A 20259-nucleotide genomic window follows, 5' to 3' on the forward strand; every position below is an offset into this window, starting at 1 on the left:
TCAATAATTCATTTTTTCCTAGTTAAAATGGCAGACAAGCCAAGAAGCTTTTTTAACTCGGGAAGAATTACTACATAGGTTAGTAGTTTAATTTATTGAAATGTTAGAGGATAATGACTGATTCTTTTCTCTTCCTTCTGATTTGGGGGAAAGATTAAAAATTAATTAAGCACTCACATGAGTAAGAGCAGCATTTGCAAATATACTATCTAGGATAAAAATTTACAGGGTATCATCAATCAGTATGAGTCTCACCACAGAGTAATTACCAGCATAGGTCACAAAGAAACCTCACACATCATATAGTATTGTATAGTTACAAATTTTTTTTCTGAAGCAGATAAGTGCCGGTAATATATGGATCAGTGATTTGTTTCAGTATGGCGTATCCCACATATAAAAGAAATGTGGCCTCTGTGTTTACTCCTTCCTCCTGGAGTATACCAGAAAGCACATGAGATTTCCATTCTTCCTCTTTCTCTCTTCTGCTGTGATGGCGGTGGTTGTGGTCTTCTCTTCTCTTTCTTTTCAAAACCTTGGTCTTGTCTTGGCTTCTGTGGCTCTCCTTTCCTGGTTCTCCTCCTTCCTTTCTAATTGCTCTTTCAGTATGTCCTTCAAAAGATCCTCCTCATCTTCTTTCCAACATTTTGTGGGGGTTCCATAGAGCTCTGCCTTTGGGCCCCTTCTCTTGTCCCTTCTATACCTTATGTCTGGGTAATCTTATCTGCAAACACAAATTCAACTACCATCTCTGTGCTGACGACTCACAGATCTACCTGTCTCAAATTGGACATGTGTGAGGAACTATAGTATATTGTGATTTTCCAAGCTGTTATGTGGAGTAATAGATTTTTCTTTGGGGGAAATTACAGAAAAATTAGGAAATTATAGCTCCTGACATTTATAAGCATTTATTTTCCTGATCTTAAAAATTGTTTGGTGACTTAAAACTTTTCTTTTCTATAAACATAGATTGATAGAGGATTGAAGAATAAAGAGTTTTCTATTGTCCACCTGCTGACAGCTTTGTCAAAAACTATTAAAAGTATTTTTGGTATCAATATTTTATTTATTTTGAGACATTTTCTGAAATATATTCCTTTCTAAAAGACACGCTGTATTTCAGCCACAAATTACTCATGCCAACAGTGAACATTTATATAGTATGGAGGAATTATTCCCTTCACTGTAGGAATTACTGGGTGAATCTTTGTGGCCTGTATTATGGAAGAGGCCATGGTATATATTGATAGTGGGAACATATGGGAATTGAGGCTTAGAGAAATTAAGGTAAAAAATATCCATAATTTTGGGTGCGCAAATTGAGACACCTATTTTCTGATTTTTCAGAATACACAGCATTATGTAGCACATTACATGTTCAAAGCACAGCTCCCATTGACAGTGAGTCAAGTCAGGCACCCAGAAAATGAGGAACACAGAATTAGTGACCATCTATGAAAAGCTGGGTTTAAGTGACTTGCCAAGCATCATAGAGGAATTCTGTGGCAGAGGCAGGAATATAATTCATTTCCCCTGGTTTAAGCATGAGACCATAATTTCTCTTCCTACTATCTCCTGCCTCATTCACTACAGACCTTCCAACTTCTGCAGCAAATGAGGCAAGGGTCCTGTAGACAAGTCACCTTCAGAACACAATCCCGATTCATCTCCAGAGCAGGTCCACACTGTGTACTGAATGATGAATGGTTCTATGGAAATGTGACTGTGATCCTGTAATTAAAGACTGTATCATAATAGAAATGCAGCAGAAGGGTTTCCTAACTTTTGAGCACTTGATTTTGCAGCCTTAATAATGTTCTTTTAATGTAGATTTTGATATGTAATTTATTAGGTTTTTAAAAAAGCCAACTGAAAATAAACAAATTACATCATGTTTCATCATAGTGACAACCACATGGTTCATTAGCAGGTTTGGTACCTTTAGATATACTGCATTGACCTTTCCCACTTGAGTTTGTAACAGATAGCAGTAGTAGGTTGTTATCTTGTGTGTGGACCAGCACAAGCGGTAGTTGGAACACTTTGCCAGTGGATTTCACAGAAATTTGCTCACAGCAGAAAAATGGTGAGACTCAAAAATCTTGGGTACCACTACTGGCTCTAGAAAGGAATACGCTTCAGAGGGTGCACTCTTCTGGTTGTTTTTCATGAGGCTTTATCCCTTCTGCCATTTCCCTTCTAACCAGTCCTGTCTCTTCCCCACCACTGACTCTTCATCTGACTCCCATTTTCTTTATGTAGTGCATTCCCAGTCTCTTTGGCCAGCCAGTCCCAGTGACCACTACAATTCCTAGTCCCCATGCCTTCCAGCCTTGGTCTCTTTGTTATAACTCTTAATCTCAGTTCCCCTTACCAACTCCTTGCTTAGCCATTCCTAGTCTCCCCTGCAACTCCCAATCCCAGTTCCCCCACTGCTCCCATCCCAGTCTCTTCTCCCTTCCAGACTTTTGTCCCTTCTGCAAGCTATTCAAACAGCTTCCCGCCTGCGTGTCAGCAGTAGTGAAGCATTGAGAGCACATGAGAGACAGGCTCCCTGCTCTAAGTTCTGGTGGCTGGTCCTGGCATGTCCTGGAGCAACCAGGAACTGCAATTGGAAGGGAAAGCTCTGCTCAGAGCTGTCCTGGAGTATGCCCTGTGTGCAAATGGAATATTTGGGAACTTAAGCAGTGAAGCTCTAGCAAGTCTCTACTAAGCATATGTGAACTGAGGTTTTTCAGGAGAATGGCAAAAGTCACATTTTTTTATTTAAAAGAAAAAGAAAAAAGGCCACCCCTGCCAAATTTCAAGTCCCTGTTCCAAAGAGTGGGGATGCTAGAGTTTCTGAAAGAAAAAGTTGGCAGAATTTTTTAACATGGAAAAGACATATTTTTCCTTAACATCGTTCTTGGAAGCAGCTGAACAGTTGTTGCTGACATTTAAAATAAAATGTAAAAAAGCAGCCTCAGGAAGACACATTTCCTGGAAACTGTAAGTCCAAATGTTTAAACTTTGGCAACATCATAGGCAACTGAAAACAAGGTCTTATAATGGAAGAGTTGGGCAACCTTAATAAGATTCTATCAGCCAATACTATATTTGAAAATACATTTTAAAGGATTTGAAGTGTTAGGATGTCTCATTTCATTCCCAGTTTTTTTAGCCATAACTTTTCATTTAAAATGTATGAGATAGTCTTTCTTGTTGATACATGGTAACTTCAGTATCCTGATAAATTCTGTCTTCTGCTTTGCAGAGTCAGTGAGGTGATATTTAAAATTTGTAAAGAATTATGAAATCACTTTATGAGAAGTGAAAGGTTTGTTTTGAAATGTTTATTTCCTTTCATTTAAGACACCCAGTTATTATAGAACAGAGGTCCCGAAACTAGGGGGGCATGGAGGAACTTTTTTGGGGGGTGTGGCCCGGCTGGGTGCAGGCCCGCCCCCAAGGGAGTGCCACCCACATCTGCTCCTGGCCCTGGCCCCGGCTGCCGGTCCTGGCTCCTGGCCAAGGCTCTGCTCCCAATTCCACCCCCAGTTGTGGCCCAAGCCTCTGCCCTCTTACCCCTGTCTGCGTCCCCACTTCCTGGAGCTGCGGGCCCCCTCCTGGCACTGTGGAGGGGAGGGTAGAGAGGGACAGGACTGAGGGGGGCCGGTGAGGTAAAAAGTTTGGGGACCACTGTTGTGGAATCTCCAAACACAGTTGTTACATAGCTATGACTGAATGGGTGAGATACTAACTTTAATTTAACAAAATCAATAGATTGTGTGAACACCTACCTCCTTACCCTCAAACCTCTATCAATCTTTGTCTTGTGTCTAATTGTTACCCTTTTAAATACACAGCTTTTTATTGCCTTCTTTGGGTTTTACATTGCAAAAAACCCTATCATTATCTCAGTGACCATGTCATCCTATAGTGAATAGCTAGAGGTGGCCTCATTTCCCCCACCCCCATCTGGGTCGGAAACTATGATAGTAGCGTTAATCTTCTTAGTGACACTCCGCACATGAAGAGTGGTGCTCCTATCAACAAATCTATGGTGCCAGATTTGCAAATGCTGTGAATTTGCCCCTTGTTTCTGCATGGCTTTGCATCTGGTGTTAGCTGTGCGAGTACAAGTATATTAAAAGAGAGCTCATACGAGCAGAGGTGAAAGGGAAGTCACACACACCAGTGATTTTCAATAGAAACAAAGGTAGCTTAGCTGTATTGACAGAATGCTCTATTTGACAGAAACATCCTTAAAAATGTTGGTGGGAAGAGCTGATGAAAGAAACCAATTCTGAGGCATACAAAAGGTTGTGTGGGGTTCTCTCACCCCTTTATTCTTGGAGAGGATGAAGAAGAATGATCAGATTTTGGATTTGCTATGTATTGCTGTGGGTGGAAATGAGCTAATCAATTCTGAAGTCCAGTGTTCTGGAGCTGTTGCATTCCTTTACAAGGAGAAAAGACAGTACAGCACAATTGAAAGCTCTTCCATAGATCTACTTCTGCTTCTTTAAATAAAATGAAAATAAACATGTATATAGTAAGCTATTGTGTATATATATATTTGTAAGAGGAACAGTAGATTATTCTGAATATATGCCATGTAAAAAAGTACATCAAACTTATGAGATACTGTTTACTTGAATTTGTGTAGTGGATATCCTGAAACAAAACGGTAAGAAAACAGCAAATCTGGTAGTCCTTTCAGCATTGAGCTACTTACTGTATCAATCACTGTGCATTACTATCTAAAGTCACCAAATTAGAAATAAATATAGCTGAGATACTAACTATTTTTGCTTAATTACTTTTCATGTTCTGAATATATTTTATAGTTTGTCCGTGTTCTTATCTTCTAAACTGTAGCTTGCTAAACTTTCTCTCTCTCTCTCGTCTACCCTTTAACATTGACTTTTTATGTTCATGAACAGACCCATTTTCTATTGAAAAGCCTACATGCGTTATAAACAGTTTAAATAAAAGCCCACTACCCTAAATTATATGAAAGGCAGACTACTTCATTTCAGAACAAATAAATTATAGATGATGATGAAGTGTGAGTCTACATTTGTAAGGAGTAAATTTATTCTCATATCTGATCACATCCCAGATATAAGTGTAAGGACTTGTCACATGGGTGAGATGCTTCCAGTTTCTTTTCTTTCTACAAAAGCCAACAGCCCACAGGCATTAGAAATATTTACCAGCACTAAACACTTTCCCACAGATCTTTCACTTGCATGATTTTCCTCTTCTAATAAGGTGCATAGGCAACGTCATGCAGTTCATTCACTTTCTGAAAAGTCAGTAAGCTCCAGTTATTTCAGATATGTGTTAATTGTCCCTACTAACCAGGAAAAGGAGGAGATAATCATCACAAACAAATAAAAACTAATCTTAAAAAAAAGATTTTTCTTCTAGTAGTATCCCTATGGGTGCTCCACTCTAAGTGCAGTAGCACCCTCTGTGCCCTTCATCAGGGATTTCTCATAGCAATGTCTGTTTGACCTGTGCATGCATGTTAATCAGTCTTGTGTCCCACCCCATATAATGCTGCACAGATGAACCTCCCCTAGTTCTTTCCCAACTGCCTCAGCCTGAGACAGAGCTCTAGCAGTCGTTCTTTTGAGATCTCAACTCTAATTTCTTTACTCATAGTTAGCATTAGTGTTAGTTTTTTCTATAATCAGTAGTTGCTTTTATATGAGACACTTTTTCTTTTACTTTTCTACGTACTGTTTAGATAGACTTAAGATAGTTTGACATTATTCTGTCTGAGAGGTGATGACTGATTCTCCTGGCTTCAAGCACTGTTTGTCATGCTGGGAAGTGATCCTGGTCAGCAACAGACATTCCTGCGGTATCTGCTGCCTTGGGGAGTCTCACATTGTACAAAAGTGTAATTTTTGTCTGGCATTAAAATCAAGAGCCAGGAAAAATAGAGAAACAAAGCTTCACCTCCTTATGATGGAGAGCTTTCTATGTCTGGCCTCAGATCCAGGCCAAGGGGCCCCCCTGTACCTCGATCCCCAAGCAAGTTGACTGAGAACCCCAGTTACAGTACAGGACTCCTCTCACAAGACCTTGAAAGAATGTGCCCCAAGTTCGCCAGGTAGAGATTCTACCACTAAAAAGCAGAGGTCATCAGTTCCCTCAGCTACCCTGGCACCACTGGCTCTCCAATCAGGTATCGATGAGACGCCCAGTTCCTCTAATACCCAGGGCACAGATAGACCACAAGGTTATGGCCCTGGAGAGATCCTTGGTACTTTCACCAGATCGAGGCAGCAGGAAGAGCTCTTCCTCTGCTCCCTTGGTAGCAAAGAAGCCCACTCGGGCTCCGACTATGCCTCCCTCAAAGCGCATGAGACCTTTGGCACCGTCAACAGCCATGCCATCTTCCGAGTACCTAAAGATTGCGGTATCGTCAGCGCCCTCAGCCATGACTGCTCTGGCATAATCGTCAGCCTTGGTACCAGTGCCCCTTATGGTACTGCAAGAGTTCCATGTTCCCTAGGACCTGGTTGAATCTGAGACTCCTGACTCTCCGCTCCTAGGCTCTGATGTGCTCTCAGTACTGAGGACATCCTGATCACCTGAGATTTTCCCGGTACCAATTATTGCATCTCAGATCTCCCTAGGCGCTCCACCATTCTTCAGTGAACTTGAGGAAGAAGATGCTGTTGAGGACTTCACCTCGGTTTCACAAAGTGTTGGTCCAGGGCTGCTCTCCTCACTCCTTCAGAGGTCCCTTCCCAGAGGCTTCTGGTGAAGCTGCCACTGCTCATGGTTCACAATTACCACCACCGCTTTGCTGATATGAGCACTCTTTGGTGCCTCCTCCTTTGCCGTAATGGAACCCTTGGGTAACTTATTGCCAACAATTCTCCAGAGCACCCAGTGCTACCACCCATAGAGAGGAACAACCAACATCACCTGCTCCCCCCAGGAGACGTGACCCTCAAGAGGAATCTTTTGAGGAGCGAGAGTCTAGAGCTGATGAAGAGGTTTCGTCTAGTCAACATCTCTTCATCTCTGGATGTAGTCATGCCTTCTACCCCTTCCCTGACAGATGATTTTAAATAATCAAGAGAGTAGCAGACTCCTTGCGGATTCCACTCAAGGAGGTTACAGAGTCTCCTCATAAGCTGCTCGATATCCTTCACTTACTTTTATCAACCCATATGGCCTTACCTGTCAATGATGCTCTTTTAGATTCAGCAAAGATAATTTGGCACACTCCAGCTTCTATTCCACTGATATGGATAAGAGCAGACAAGGAGTGCTACATCCCAGCAAAGGACTCAGAGTTTTTATTTTTCCATCCCGCACCTAGTTCCTTGGTAGTGGATGCAGTGAATGAATGTGATAAAGACCACAAGCGCTTTGATCTACTAGGAAGAAAGCCCTACTCTTCGGCATTCGTCCAGTTTAGCACTGCCAATTATCAGGCTTTGATGGCAAGGTATAATCATGTCAGCTACTTCAGATTAGCCTCCTTCATTGACTACCTACTGGTGGAACACAGGGAGCAGTTTCAAGCCATTGTTGTGGAGGGCCAACTGCTGGCCAGGACAATCTTGCAAGCCTCCCTTGATGCTGGTGACATCGCCGCTCATTCGATCACCATAGTGATGGTAATAGGAAGAGACTCCTTGTTTCAGCTCTCCAGTTTCACTAAGGAGGTTCAGACCACAGTTAAGGATCTTTCTTTTGATGGGTCTAAGTTGTTCGCAGATACTACACCTGAGTCTCTACGAACACTGAAGGATTCTAGAGCGACTTTGCATTCTCTTCGCATTTACACCCCTACATTCAAGACAAGCTAAGCAAATCTCAGATACCCCATCCAATTCCTTCTCTCCCAGAGGGCATATGAGCCATACCAAAGAAGACAGAGGTTTCAGAGAAGGAAATCATCCACTTCTCAGCCTCCCGCCTCGCACCTCCAAGCAGCAATTTTGATGTGTTGGTCCTCATCCTCTTCCATTGCACCAATTCACCAGCCTTCATTCCACCGGCAACCACCTTCACACGACAAATGAGCATGGGAGTTGATCACTACAGACAAGTGGGTCTTGGAGATCGTCTCCACAGGTTACACTTTACTTCACTTCCACCAATGAACCTCCTTTCCTCGTCCCGCTTCAGGGACCCCTCTCATGAGAGCATGCTTCATCAAGAAATAGGCGCTCTTTTGCACTTGGGAGTTATAGAACTAGTCCCCAAGCAGCCCGGAGGGAAGGGGTTTTATTCAGGTTACTTCCTGATACCAAAAAAAGTGGAGATTGGAGAGCTGTCCTAGAGCTGAGACTACACAGTGCCTATGTAAATGTGCAGAAATTCAAAATTGTGACTCACAGCTTTAATTCCCTCACTAGAGCAAGAAAATTGGTTTTCAGCCCCTGACCTTGAAGATGTGTATTTCCACATCACTGTCCACCCATCCCACAAATGATTCATCCATTTTATTGTTGGCTTGGACCACTTCCAATATTGTGTGCTCCCCTTTGGCCTATCATCCACTCTGAGGGTTTTTTCGAAGGTCATGTTGGTGTCGCAGGACAGCTCTGCAGAAAAGGTATTTTAGTATTCCCTTATCTGGATGATTGGTTGCTAAAAGGCTGCTCCCTGGAGCTGACGTCTCAGGCAACTTCCAAGGCCACAGACCTCTTCTGCCAATTAGGCCTGCGACTCAACATACAAAAATCCATCTTGACCCTAGTACAGACCCTAGAGTTTATAGGGACACATCTCAGTTCAATCACAGAGAGAGCCTACCTTCCTTGGCACAGGTTTGTGGCTCAAGTCTACATAGCAAACATGGTTCAACTCAGCCCACAAACCACAGTCAGGAACTGCATTCAATTACTAGGGCACATAGCGCCACCACCTTCATGACGGAACATGCCAGACTTTGAATGCACTGCCTCCAAAGATGGTTCAGAACTATTTTTTCACCCACTAGACACAGTCTAGATATGCTTCTTTCCATACTTGTCTTCGTGAAACAGTCCCTCAGCTGGTGGCAGGACTGTTACAACCTGTGCACAGGAGTTCCATCCACATTTCTCCCCCAATCGTCATTGCAATGATGAATGCCTCTCTGCTAAGATGGGACACACATCTAGACACTTGTACGATCTAAGGAAAGTGGATGTTGCCAGAGACGATGCTACATATCAATCTCCTGGAGCTCAGCGTATCAGATACACCTGTCTCCAGTTCCTATCGCTAATCAAGGACAAACACATACATATAATGACTGACGATATATCATTAATATTTTACATCAACAGCCAGGGACAAGCGAGATCCCCTTCCCTTTGTACTGAGGCCATCAGATTCTGGAAGTGGTGTATACAGAATCACATTACTATCACAGCTGCCTATCTCCCGTACATTCAGAATGTGACTGCGGCCATGCTCAGCATACACTTCTTTCAAGACCCCGAGTGGGAAATAGATACCAACATATTACATCATATATTTCACCAATATACCCCGTAGATAGATTTGTTTGCCACGGAGGCAAACAAGAAATGCACCCACTTCTGTATCACCAATCCTTAGGGGACACTTGTCACCTTTAGTGGTCGTCAGCCCTACTAATGCTTTCCCACCGACACCCTGAATAGCCAAAGTTATGCTCAAAATAAAGAAGGACAGAGCCAGAGTCATTTTAATAGATCTGACCTGTTGCAGGCAAACGTAGTATCCTTATTTGATACAGCTGTCTGTATGCCCACAGATCACTCTCTGCACTGCTCCCTATCTCCTGTCCCAAGAGTGCATAAAGATTTTTCATCCCAATCTTGCGATGTTTTGTCTCAAAGCATGGTTAGTCGATGGCTCACGGTAATGGAGATAACCTGCTCAGAGGATATAAAAAGAGTGCTATTACACAGCAGGAAACAGTCTACTTGCTACACATATTCTCAAAATGGCAGTTGATCGCAGACCACTTTCACCAATGACCGCATCGCTTCCAGATATACTAGATTACACCTTGCCTCTGAAAACCTCCGGTCTATCATCCACCTGGCTTTAATTCCCTCACTAGAGCTTTTCAACCCCCAATAGAGGGCTATTCCATCTTTACCCAACCCAAAACCAGCAAGGTTCCTCAGAGGGCCGGGGAACCTCTATCCAGTGGTCCAATGTCCTTCCCCAGGTAGGACCTCAAGCTGGTCCTTAAATGCCTCACAAGACTACCCGTAAAACCTCTGGCTACTTGCTAATTGCTCCATTATCAGTGAAGACAGTATTGCTGGCAGCCATCATGTTGGTGCAAGGGATTGGTGAAACAGGGACCCTGATGGCATACCCTCCCCCCCACAGTTTTTTTTAAATACAAGGTCAGGCTGTGACCCCACCCCGAGTTCTTACCTAAGTTCTCTTCTGAATTCCATCTCAGTCAGCCCATTCACTTACCTATCTCCTATCCGAAACCACATCTGAATCCCTAGGATGCACTGCTGCATATCCCGAATGTCAGGAGAGCTCTGGCCTTCTATCTAGACAGAACGAAACCCTTCAGAAAGGTCAACACGTTATTCGTCTCGATAGCAGACAGATCAAAGGGGTCGGTAATCTCGAACCAGAGACTTACAGATTTCAGACTGCATTAACTCCTGTTACCAGTCTCATAACAATGAGCTACCCTTACTCACATGCATCCATTCTGTAAGGTCTATTGCCACTTTCACGGCCTTCCTCAAAAACATACTGATCATCAAAATCTGTAAAGCCACTACATGGGCTTCTGTACATACATTCTTTGAATATTATGCATTAATTCACAAGTCCACCTCTGATACAGTGTGCAGCTCAGCTATACTTTCTGCCGTACTGGATTGAAGTCTGAAGCCCCCTCCACCTTAACAGGTACCTCTCAGTAGTCACCTAGAGTGAAGCACCTATAAGGACACTACTCGAGGAAGAAGAAATGGTTACTTGCTCTGTGCAGTAGCTATGGTTCTTCGAGATGTGTGTCTCTATGGGTGCTCAACTACCTGCCCTCTTTCCTCTCTGCTTCAGAGTTTTCTGCCATGAGGCTTTATGGTAGAGAAAGAACAGGGGTCAGTTCGACCATGTAGCACTATATGACAATGGGACAGGGAAAAAGATTAACACACATGTGCAGGATGAATGGACACTGCTTTGAGAAATCTCTGACCAAGGGCACGGGGGGCACTAGTGCATCTTGAATGGAGCTCCCATATGAGGACACATCTCAAAGAACCACAGTTACTGCACAGGGTGAGTAACCATTTCTTTGCCCCAAAGTTGTGCTTCTTGGCTTCTCTACTATAAGTCCCCATTTTGTGATGTCAGTACTACCAAGGAATCCCTGGTAAGATACCCAGCCAGCTAATAAGGGCTCAGATACTATAAAGGACAGGGTTTCATCACATGGTGTGGCCTTCAAAGCTTCTTCATTACTTTACACTCATATTACTAAAACAGAAACTTTGAAAACCCTGACGACATAAATAAAATGGCACATATGCAGAGATTTCAACCTAAAGATTTGTTCCGGAGTGTTTCTTTTGCTTGATAGCCCTTGAAAGAAGGTTACCATGTAGGATTTTTTTCTGAATATTCTTATTTAAATGTTGAGTAGTAAAACAGTTAATAAACTTGACTTACATTTTAGTTATAAGTGTAATAGCTGAAAAGTAATAGTCATCATTACTGTATTGTCTTTTCAAAATAACAGTTTTTTTTATTTTTATACACAGGCCACGGAAACCCTTTTTCGAATGGGGGTAGCAAGAGGAGCCATTACACCTTTAAGGCATGGAGAAGTAAGATTGAATGTCTGGTTTTTGCATATATGGTGTAAAGTTTTATTTATTTTTACTTTAATATTTTGTAAATTCTTAGAATATATATTCAGATAACTAAAGAGTTGATAGTCTTATAGATAATATGTCTGTCTGCTTTTACGGTTTGTTGCAAATGAGTAGAGAGCCCAGATGCTGTGCCTTGGGGAAAGGCATGTTCTTTATATTTCATTTTACATTGAATCATGATGCAGCGCTGTAATCTAGGTGACTCACTGGAGGATACTTCTAGCCCTGATGATTCTCTGCTGAACGTTCTGAGGAGGGAAGAGGGTCCTGAGAAATTAACATGAGTTTGGGTTTTAGAAGTTCCTGGTTCTGCGAATGGGTGGCTACGGGCAAGCCACTTCATCTTTTTGTGTTTGTTTCTTTCCTACCTCACAGGGTTAATTAGTTAATGATTGTGAAGTACTTTGAACATGTAAAGTATATTGTTCATATCTGCTTGTGTCTGTATGGAATGGTTTTTTTGTTTGTCCTTTGGGTTGACATATATGGAGACACTATTATTTGCATTCTGCTGATTAAGTAACTCTCAGTTCCATGGAAAATACTATACGCAGTTATGGTATTTTTCAGTAATGATCCAAACTACATCTTGAAACTATTGTGAGTTGTAGTATTTTGGGTCATTACTCTAGAAAACTCAAGTGTATTGTTATGGCTGTCTGATTTCATCACGTTATGTTTTGATTTTAAATGCAAAATGTTTGTCTAGTTGACCCAGCTCTTGCAGTACATTGCCAATCATATTATAGCATATATTCTCTTTCTGTGCTATTGAAATTAGCTTAATTTCTCCCCATTTAAGTGGAGTAGAGTACCTGTGGATCGGAACAAAGGTTTCTGTTTCCCCGGCCCAGTTTCTTTATCTTGAGATCCTATTTTGCCATAGCTTTTCTTTGATCATAGGTTTAACTGTTCTGAACATGGGGTCCTTTATGCTTTTTCTATACTGCTCTTCACCCTTCTCCACAATTAGTCATGGGTGTGTCTACAGTTCAGGATAGAGGGGTAATTTCCAGCTCAAGGAGACATATCTGGGCTACCGCTGGTCAAGCTTATGTGCTAAAAGTAGAAGTGTAGCTGTAGCAGCATGTGCAAGGGGAGGGGCTAGCTGCCCAAGTGTGTACCTAGCATCTCAGATGGGATTGTACTCAGGGCAGCTAGCCCCTCATGCTATCACAGCTACACTTCTATTGTTAGCACACTAGCTCAATCAGAGGTAATGCGGGTATGCCTCCTTGATCTGGAAAGTATACCTCCATCTTGAAGTGCAGATATACCCTAAGAGATATGATGCGCTCTCCAGCAGGATGCTATGTATGGAATATATGCAACACTTCCCACTTCTCTCCACCTCTTCGAAGAGGGTGTCTTGAGAGAGATGATCTCTGGGTGTTTTTTGTGATAGCACAGAGCGCAGTACACTAGGGTGTTCATTCGGGCTTAATTAGTTATACGTGGTAGGACGAATGTTGCACTAATACGAGTAAAGTAGAAATGTGGTTTGCTTGAAATGATCCATGTGGATAGTGGAGAATTCATGTTGCTTTTTAAAGAGTTATTAACTAAATCTTGCAGTTTCATAAAGTAGACTAATACAAACAATTATATCTTTTTATGAGCATTACGGTGGTAATACGAATGTCAGTCCTAAACCACTTCCTCTGATACTACTATTTTTATCGTGTTGATGCTTAAAAAAAGGTCCTATTGCAATGTTACATTCACAGATCACAGACCAATGTAGAGCAGGAAATCTTTTGAGCCATTTACCTTCTCCTAAAATTACTCCACGGAAAACTAGTAGTTCAGGCATTACAGTGGGCAGCCAGGAGGTCTGTATTGATGGGTATTTGGCTTTTGCTGCTCTTCCAGTTCTGAATGTTTGTTTTTCTTGAACTATCTGCTTTTTCTGTGCTTTATGAATAAGATTATTGTTCCTATGTGGTTTTAGTATCCTTCTGTTTGAATTGAAATTGTTCCTGCTTCCCAATTTCCCAGCAACAACTTCTTCTGTTATCAGACTCTCCAAAGCATTGATGTCTCTGTGAATTGTGAATTGAATAGCCATACTGTCAATTTATATATCACACTAAAAATGTTTGATCTATTATTGTTGCTTGTAATACCTAAGTTGACTATAACTAAGATTAGAGGAAAAATATTTTTTTCCAGTTTACTTAGAGCTGTTGACAGCCCTTTTGTGAAAAGCCATTTTCCCTGTTTCCTCTGTTGTTTGTGACTGTCTTTCACAAAACTGGAAAGAGAAACATATTTGTAAATAAAAAAAAGAATGTGATTCTGAACCCTCAAATACTGGCTTTGGGAATTTAGGCAGATATAGTATCTTAAAATGCTTTAAACACAGTTTTTGAAATTGCCTAGATTCCAAGTTGCCTGTGTCTCTTTCTTGGTGGAGAAAACCTCTGATATGCCTGATTTTGTGATGGAAATTAAATCTCAGCCCTAATCAATGCAGGCAAATATATGTGAATTGCCACTGTGCTTCCTCTTATCTATGTGACTTTGCTTGATCCTCCTTTATTTGATGAATGAATAAAACCACCATGTCAAAGACTAGAGACAGGGAACATATAATTTAAGTATGAATGTGCCCAATAGTTTTAAGGGTGAGCATTAATTTAGTGAGTGAAAATTGAGCTCCAGGTGACCAGTTACATTTAGGATTTTCTGTATACTTATTTTTGTGGGAAATCTTCAAACATTTCCAGCTTGAAGCTTTAGTTGCACTTCCACTTCGCTGCTGGGCTTTGCCTATACTTTGAATTCATCAGTTAGTCATCAGCAACTGATTAGCAGCACTGGTGCAAACCCCAGAAATAAACAAGGAAAGATGTGATTTGCATTATCTAAGTTTCATTGAAAGTCAATAGGATTTATGCTTTTAAGGCCCAGATACACAAAGGTATTTAGGTACCTAACTCCTAATGACTTCAGTGGGAGTTAAGTGAGAATCTGGGCCTAAGTCACTTTTGAAAATGGGATTTGGGCTTCTAAGTCATTTAGGTGCTTTAATTTTTTTATTCTGTAGTTGCCTTGAAAGTCAGTGAGACTTAGGCACCTTTGAAAATTTTACCCAAAGTCTTATGTATTACACAATATAACCAGCTTCCAGAAGTGAGCCAAACAATATTACAGCCCTGTTCATTTTGAAGTTCAGAGACTGCCTATTCACTGAAGTCAAATAATATTAAACAATACAATTTAAATATTTTGCTTTTGATTATGCAGTACTGATAGCTGGTAGTACATTTTTTTGAGAAATTGGGATTCAGAGGGAGAAAAGAAGAGGATAGAATGGACAAGACAAACTTAAATAGAAACCTGTAAAATCTTAGGGCAGTATGCAGCTGCTAGATTATTTGCTGCCAAATAATGAAAACAGACCAATGGACCACGTCTGGAAAATGCATATATGAGAGGATACTTTTAAATGACATGCAAATGGAGGTCAATTGCTATCTTACAAAGTAGCTACATTTTCAACAAATGTTAAATACATTTTTCACATGGGCAGGGGAGGGGCTTGTGGCCCGGCCCCCACCTCCTATTCGCTCCCCCTTTCCCCGCGGACTCCTGCCCCATCCACACTCCCTGACTGCCCCCGGACCCCCGTCCCTAACTGCCCCCTGCAGCCCCATCCATCCCCTCCTCTCATTCCTGACTGCCCCTCTGGAAACCCTGCCCCATCCAACCACCCCTTCTCCCTGATCACCCCCAGACCCCTTGCCTCTAACTGCCCCCGACGCCACATCCAACCTCTCCTCTCATTCCTGACTGCCCCTCTGGGACCCCGCCCCATCCAACCACCCCTCCTTCTTGACTGCCCCCCCAGGACCCCTGCCCCCATTCAATCCCCTGTTCCCGTCCCGACTCCTATCCACACCCCCGCCCTCTGACCACCACCCCGAACTCCCCTGCCCTCTATCCAACCCCCTCCACCCTGCGCCCTGCCCCCTTAACATGCTGTCTGGAGCACCGGTGGCTGGCAGTGCGACAGCCGCGCTGCCTGGCTGGAGCCGGGCCATGCTGGCGCCGCCACCACACAGCACAGAGCACCGGGTCAGGCCAGGCTCTGCAGCCGCACTGCCCCAGGAGCTCACAGCCCTGCAGCCCAGAGCATTGCGCTGGCAGCGGAGCGAGGGGGGACAGCAGTGGAGGAGCCGGGGGACAGCCTCCCGGGGAAGGAGCTCAGGGGCCGGGCAGGAGGGTCCCGTGGGCCGTAGTTTGCCTACCTCTGGTATAAATGATACTGTTTTTTAGGTACAAAGGTATTTTTTGTCTCTCTGAGCTAGTAGTTTTTCCAGAAATCCCGGTTTGTGTACACTCGCATAATTTTCTTCAAAGTAGCCTCGCTCATGTTGAGCCTCTTGCTGTCTTGGAGGTAGTCCAACTTTGACAATAAATGCTCTCCATGAATAAATCCAGAGGGTATGCTCAAAGCTTGCTGTGCTATTTTGCTGAAGTTGGGATGTGTGTCTTGATGATTGTTCCAAAAACCACATCCAGTTTCACATGGTCAGGGTTAGGTATGTTCATGTAAGTAGTAAATTCCTCTTTCAGATTTGAAATTTCATTTTTAGTGGCAAATGGTTGAAATATTCTGGGATAACGGTTGCTGTAAAATTCACCTTGAGGAAGGGGTGCAACACCTGGATGACATTCCATAAAGAATCTTCGACACCAAACACTTCAGGGTTCAGATTATGGGCCACAGTCGTCTTCCATTTCTTGCTGAGCATTGTACGAAGATTTTGAATGCTTTCTTGGTTTATTGGATTTCCAGAACAGTTGGGTTTTCTCGTCATGTGTTTGTCCTGCAGCTTTTGTGCTCGATTTAGCTGAGATTTTGGTTGTCAGGATAAGGTAAAGTCTGTATTGGCAAACGTATTGGCAGTAGTCGAAGAAAACTCCAGTGTTTTCTGTGTGTCACACAGTGATTCTAAGTTTTTCAACAATGAACATTTCCTTAGTGCGCAGAATCTGGCAGTCATTTTGGTTATTTACCAGTCTCTTCTGAGTTTCTTCTTTAGAACCAACAAACTCAGGATGATCTAGGAGACACATTAGCCCATTCCACGTTTTGTTTACATGACAGGCAACGAAGTACAAGCTCATCCACTGATGTGCCACAACTGAGGTAGCTAATCTGCAGTTGGCTCTGCAATCATCTCTCACTGCGCAAATCAAAGCCTTCAGCTTGTTCAGATGCTTTAAAATGGCCCGGAATCCAATGATGCAGAGTTTCACATCTTTCATTTCTTCTGTAGCAGTAGCTGCTGACAGCTCAATGTTAATCAGATGAATAGGACAGGTAATACATAGCAGCTCCAGTTTGTGATTGATTTTAATTTCCCGTGTGAACTTAGCCATGTAGGAAACAGAATCTTTGTTAGTTGTGGCCACATTTTTCCAAGTTAGTTGGTACATCTCAAACATGTCAATTATTGCTGTGTCGAGAAAGTGGCAGTCAGCAGACAGGATGACTGTCACATCAGCACAAAATAATGCGAGTTTATTTGCTTTGAAATAAAAAAACAAAAACAAAAGGCCAAGAATCGGGATATTCCAAAGCATTAGGAGATTCGTCAAAAATCAGATGAGACAATTAGTTGCATCAGTTTAGATACTAAAGCATTATTTTCTTTCAGACACGAGTGAGGTTGTCTGCATTAGGAAGCGTTTTTGCTGCTGGATGGTATTGTTGCACAAAGTCACCAGTACACCCCTCTGCAGTTAACAGTGGTTGTCCAGTGAAACAAAGAGTGAACACAGATTCATTGACACAATCGTGCTGTGTCCTCTCTTTCATTAAAGCCCTGGTGAATGTTCCTGATATTGACTGTTTATCCAAAAGCTCACTTTCTTCTTTAAGTTTCTTGTGTTGCTTGCTTTCTACATGCTCCTTTATTCTGCCAGCACAAATACTGACCTCAGTGCTGCAAGAACTGCGCCACAATGGATTCTCTTCACTTCTGTCTTTACTTTTCTTGAAAATTTCTAAGCACTGATTTTATTCTTGGTATTCAGATACAGATTTGTGTTTTTGCCCCAGGTTTACTTTTTTTACCTGCTCCGTCTATACTTGATTGTATAAATTCAGCGCCCCACTAAACAGACACAAAGAAATAGGTGGGCAGCCTCTCTTTGTGAGTCAATCATAGCTCATCAACATTGGTTGATTTTCCGACCTCCACCGTGTTTGTTCTGTTTTTTTACACTGTGGAACTGCTTCAGTCTCAGACCTGCAGGACACAATAACGACATAAAGCATTAATATTAACAAAAATAAGTACCTGAAAAAAATATTGAGTGAGTTGATAAATGGGTGTAAATCAGTAAAAAGGAACTCCTTTAATTAAAAAAACTGGTAATTAATGAAAATCAGTAAAAACTGAAAATGCAGAACACTAATTCTACTGTATGTGATATTTACGGACTAAGCCAGTTACTAGTATAATAAGTAAAAGTACTAGTGAATCCAGATATAGATACAATGGAACGCTTCAATACAGCATAAAGATGGGAGAACTTTGACTTACCTAAATTATAGCACCGAGTGATGTAACATTAAAGTATTTGCTTAGGAGGCTCGGTATGTCTACACTAGAAATGTAAATCAACCTATATTAGGTCAACTTACAGCCACTGCAGTGATTGCAGTGGTGCATGTCCACACTACTCCAGCTGCCTGTGCTACTCTCCTTAGTTCCTCCCACTAGGAACTGGATCCAGCCACCTGGGCTTCTCGCCCAGGGTCTCAGCCAGGACCAGGGTCCATTCTCGCCCCTCGCCCAGCTGGGAGTGGGGTCCAGCTGCCCAGCTCTCCAGGGGAGCTCCAGCTGCCCAGCTTTCTTGTCCATTTCATGGCTCCGGCCATGAAATGGACAAGAAAGCCAACAGCTGATGTAAGTTGCCCCCTGTTCCCCTAACTACACAGGCAGAAGCCTTATGCCTCTCGTGGAGGTGAAGTTAGTGTGTCGGTGTAATAGGGCACTTAGATTGGTGGGAACAAGGCTGTAGTGTAGACACTGACATAATTAGATCAACATTATTCAGTAGAATGGATTCTGGGGAAGTAGGAAAGGTGAGTGTATGAAGCTTTTTGCTTGAATAAATTATCGTGTTAAAATCTGAATACTTAAGTTTGGTGAATCAAACAAGATGTTTGGATACAAGTTCCCATTGTGTAATTACAGTTGACTGGACCTGAAAATCAGAAGTGACATCAGTAAAATAGAATGAATTTCCCAAAAGGAGCAAAACTATCTAGAGTCCTATAAAAACACAGTTATTTCTTCCAAGAAAAAGCTGGACACTTGAATTGTGCCCAAAAGAAAGTGTACATGGTGCGCCAAAGCAGAAGAAATTAAAGCTTGAACTCAAGATCTGGCTGACCACGTTCAGTATGAGAAGTGCTAAGTTGGCAATAAAAATCCAAAAGGGTCTAGTTGTTTCTTGGAAAGGCCAGATTGAGAGGGAAACTCTCCAAATAGGGAGAAATTTTAGTTACATTTTCATAGCAGTATTTGAAATGTAGGTGGGACTGTTTAACTTTAGGGGGAAAACTAGGGTTCATCTTGAATTTAATTACAAATCCTCATGTTGCATTGCAGTGAACAAATTGGAAAAAAAAATTCTTATCAAACAAAGGAGAAATCATTAACTGGTCCAAGTCTCGCCAGTTTCCAAGACCAGATAGATTTGAAATTTGTAATGCTGAATGTAATGCTGAATTGAAGGAAACCTTCTCTCTCACTTCCTGCTTGCAGCCTTTCTGTGTATCAGGGAATTCATCTTCTCAGCCATCTTCTGTGTATGGATACAGAACTTTTAAGCCTTTCCTTTATTACCTTTGAAGAAATCGGAAATGTATGTTGTGATGCTGTATCATCTTGCTATTTATATATGGATTAAAAAATTACTGTTGAGGTTTTGGCATGAAAGTTGGAAATGATACTGCCAAGTGTCATTTATCCAAATGAAGTAGATAGTGTTAAGAACTGTTTTATTGCTTGACAGCATATGAAGACTTCTGAAGAATTATTTCAATGATAGCGTTGGCCCTGTGACTGAATGCCAAAAAAATTAATAGTATCAAGGAAAGGTAACAAAAGCCAAGAATATAATTAACTTCACGATTCAGCATATTTTTCTCGTTATAGAATTTTCTGTTAATGTCTCTGTTTTGGGGAATGTGTAGGAGGCAGAGATGGGAATGTGTGTTAGACCAAACTGCTCTGGTGGAAGATAGGGAAAGTCCACCAGTTACGATCAGTGTAATGGCTTTTGTTTACGTCTGTGGCCCTTATCCAGGAGAGAGGCAACATTTCATTTATTTTAAGAATGGGCTGGATGGCAGAATGCAGAAGACACAAGGATTTGA

The 20259-nt window shown here is 42.0% G+C and overlaps 1 protein-coding gene across 4 annotated transcripts in view; it reads left to right on the forward strand.

Annotated features, from left to right (window-relative positions):
• Positions 1-20259, forward strand: part of TMEM135 (transmembrane protein 135) — a 385640-nt gene that overhangs the window by 158401 nt on the left and 206980 nt on the right. For 3 of the 4 annotated variants that reach the window (XM_077808028.1, XM_077808027.1, XM_077808030.1), the window contains one exon: positions 11742-11807. The exons of the other annotated variant lie outside the window; for it this stretch is intronic. In XM_077808028.1, the coding sequence (XP_077664154.1) occupies positions 11742-11807 (66 nt within the window). The remainder of the gene's footprint in view (positions 1-11741; positions 11808-20259) is intronic. 4 annotated transcript variants of the gene reach the window in all.

The sequence above is a fragment of the Eretmochelys imbricata genome, chromosome 1 (genome assembly GCF_965152235.1).
Source record: "Eretmochelys imbricata isolate rEreImb1 chromosome 1, rEreImb1.hap1, whole genome shotgun sequence".
NCBI classification, from domain to species: Eukaryota; Metazoa; Chordata; order Testudines; family Cheloniidae; genus Eretmochelys; species Eretmochelys imbricata.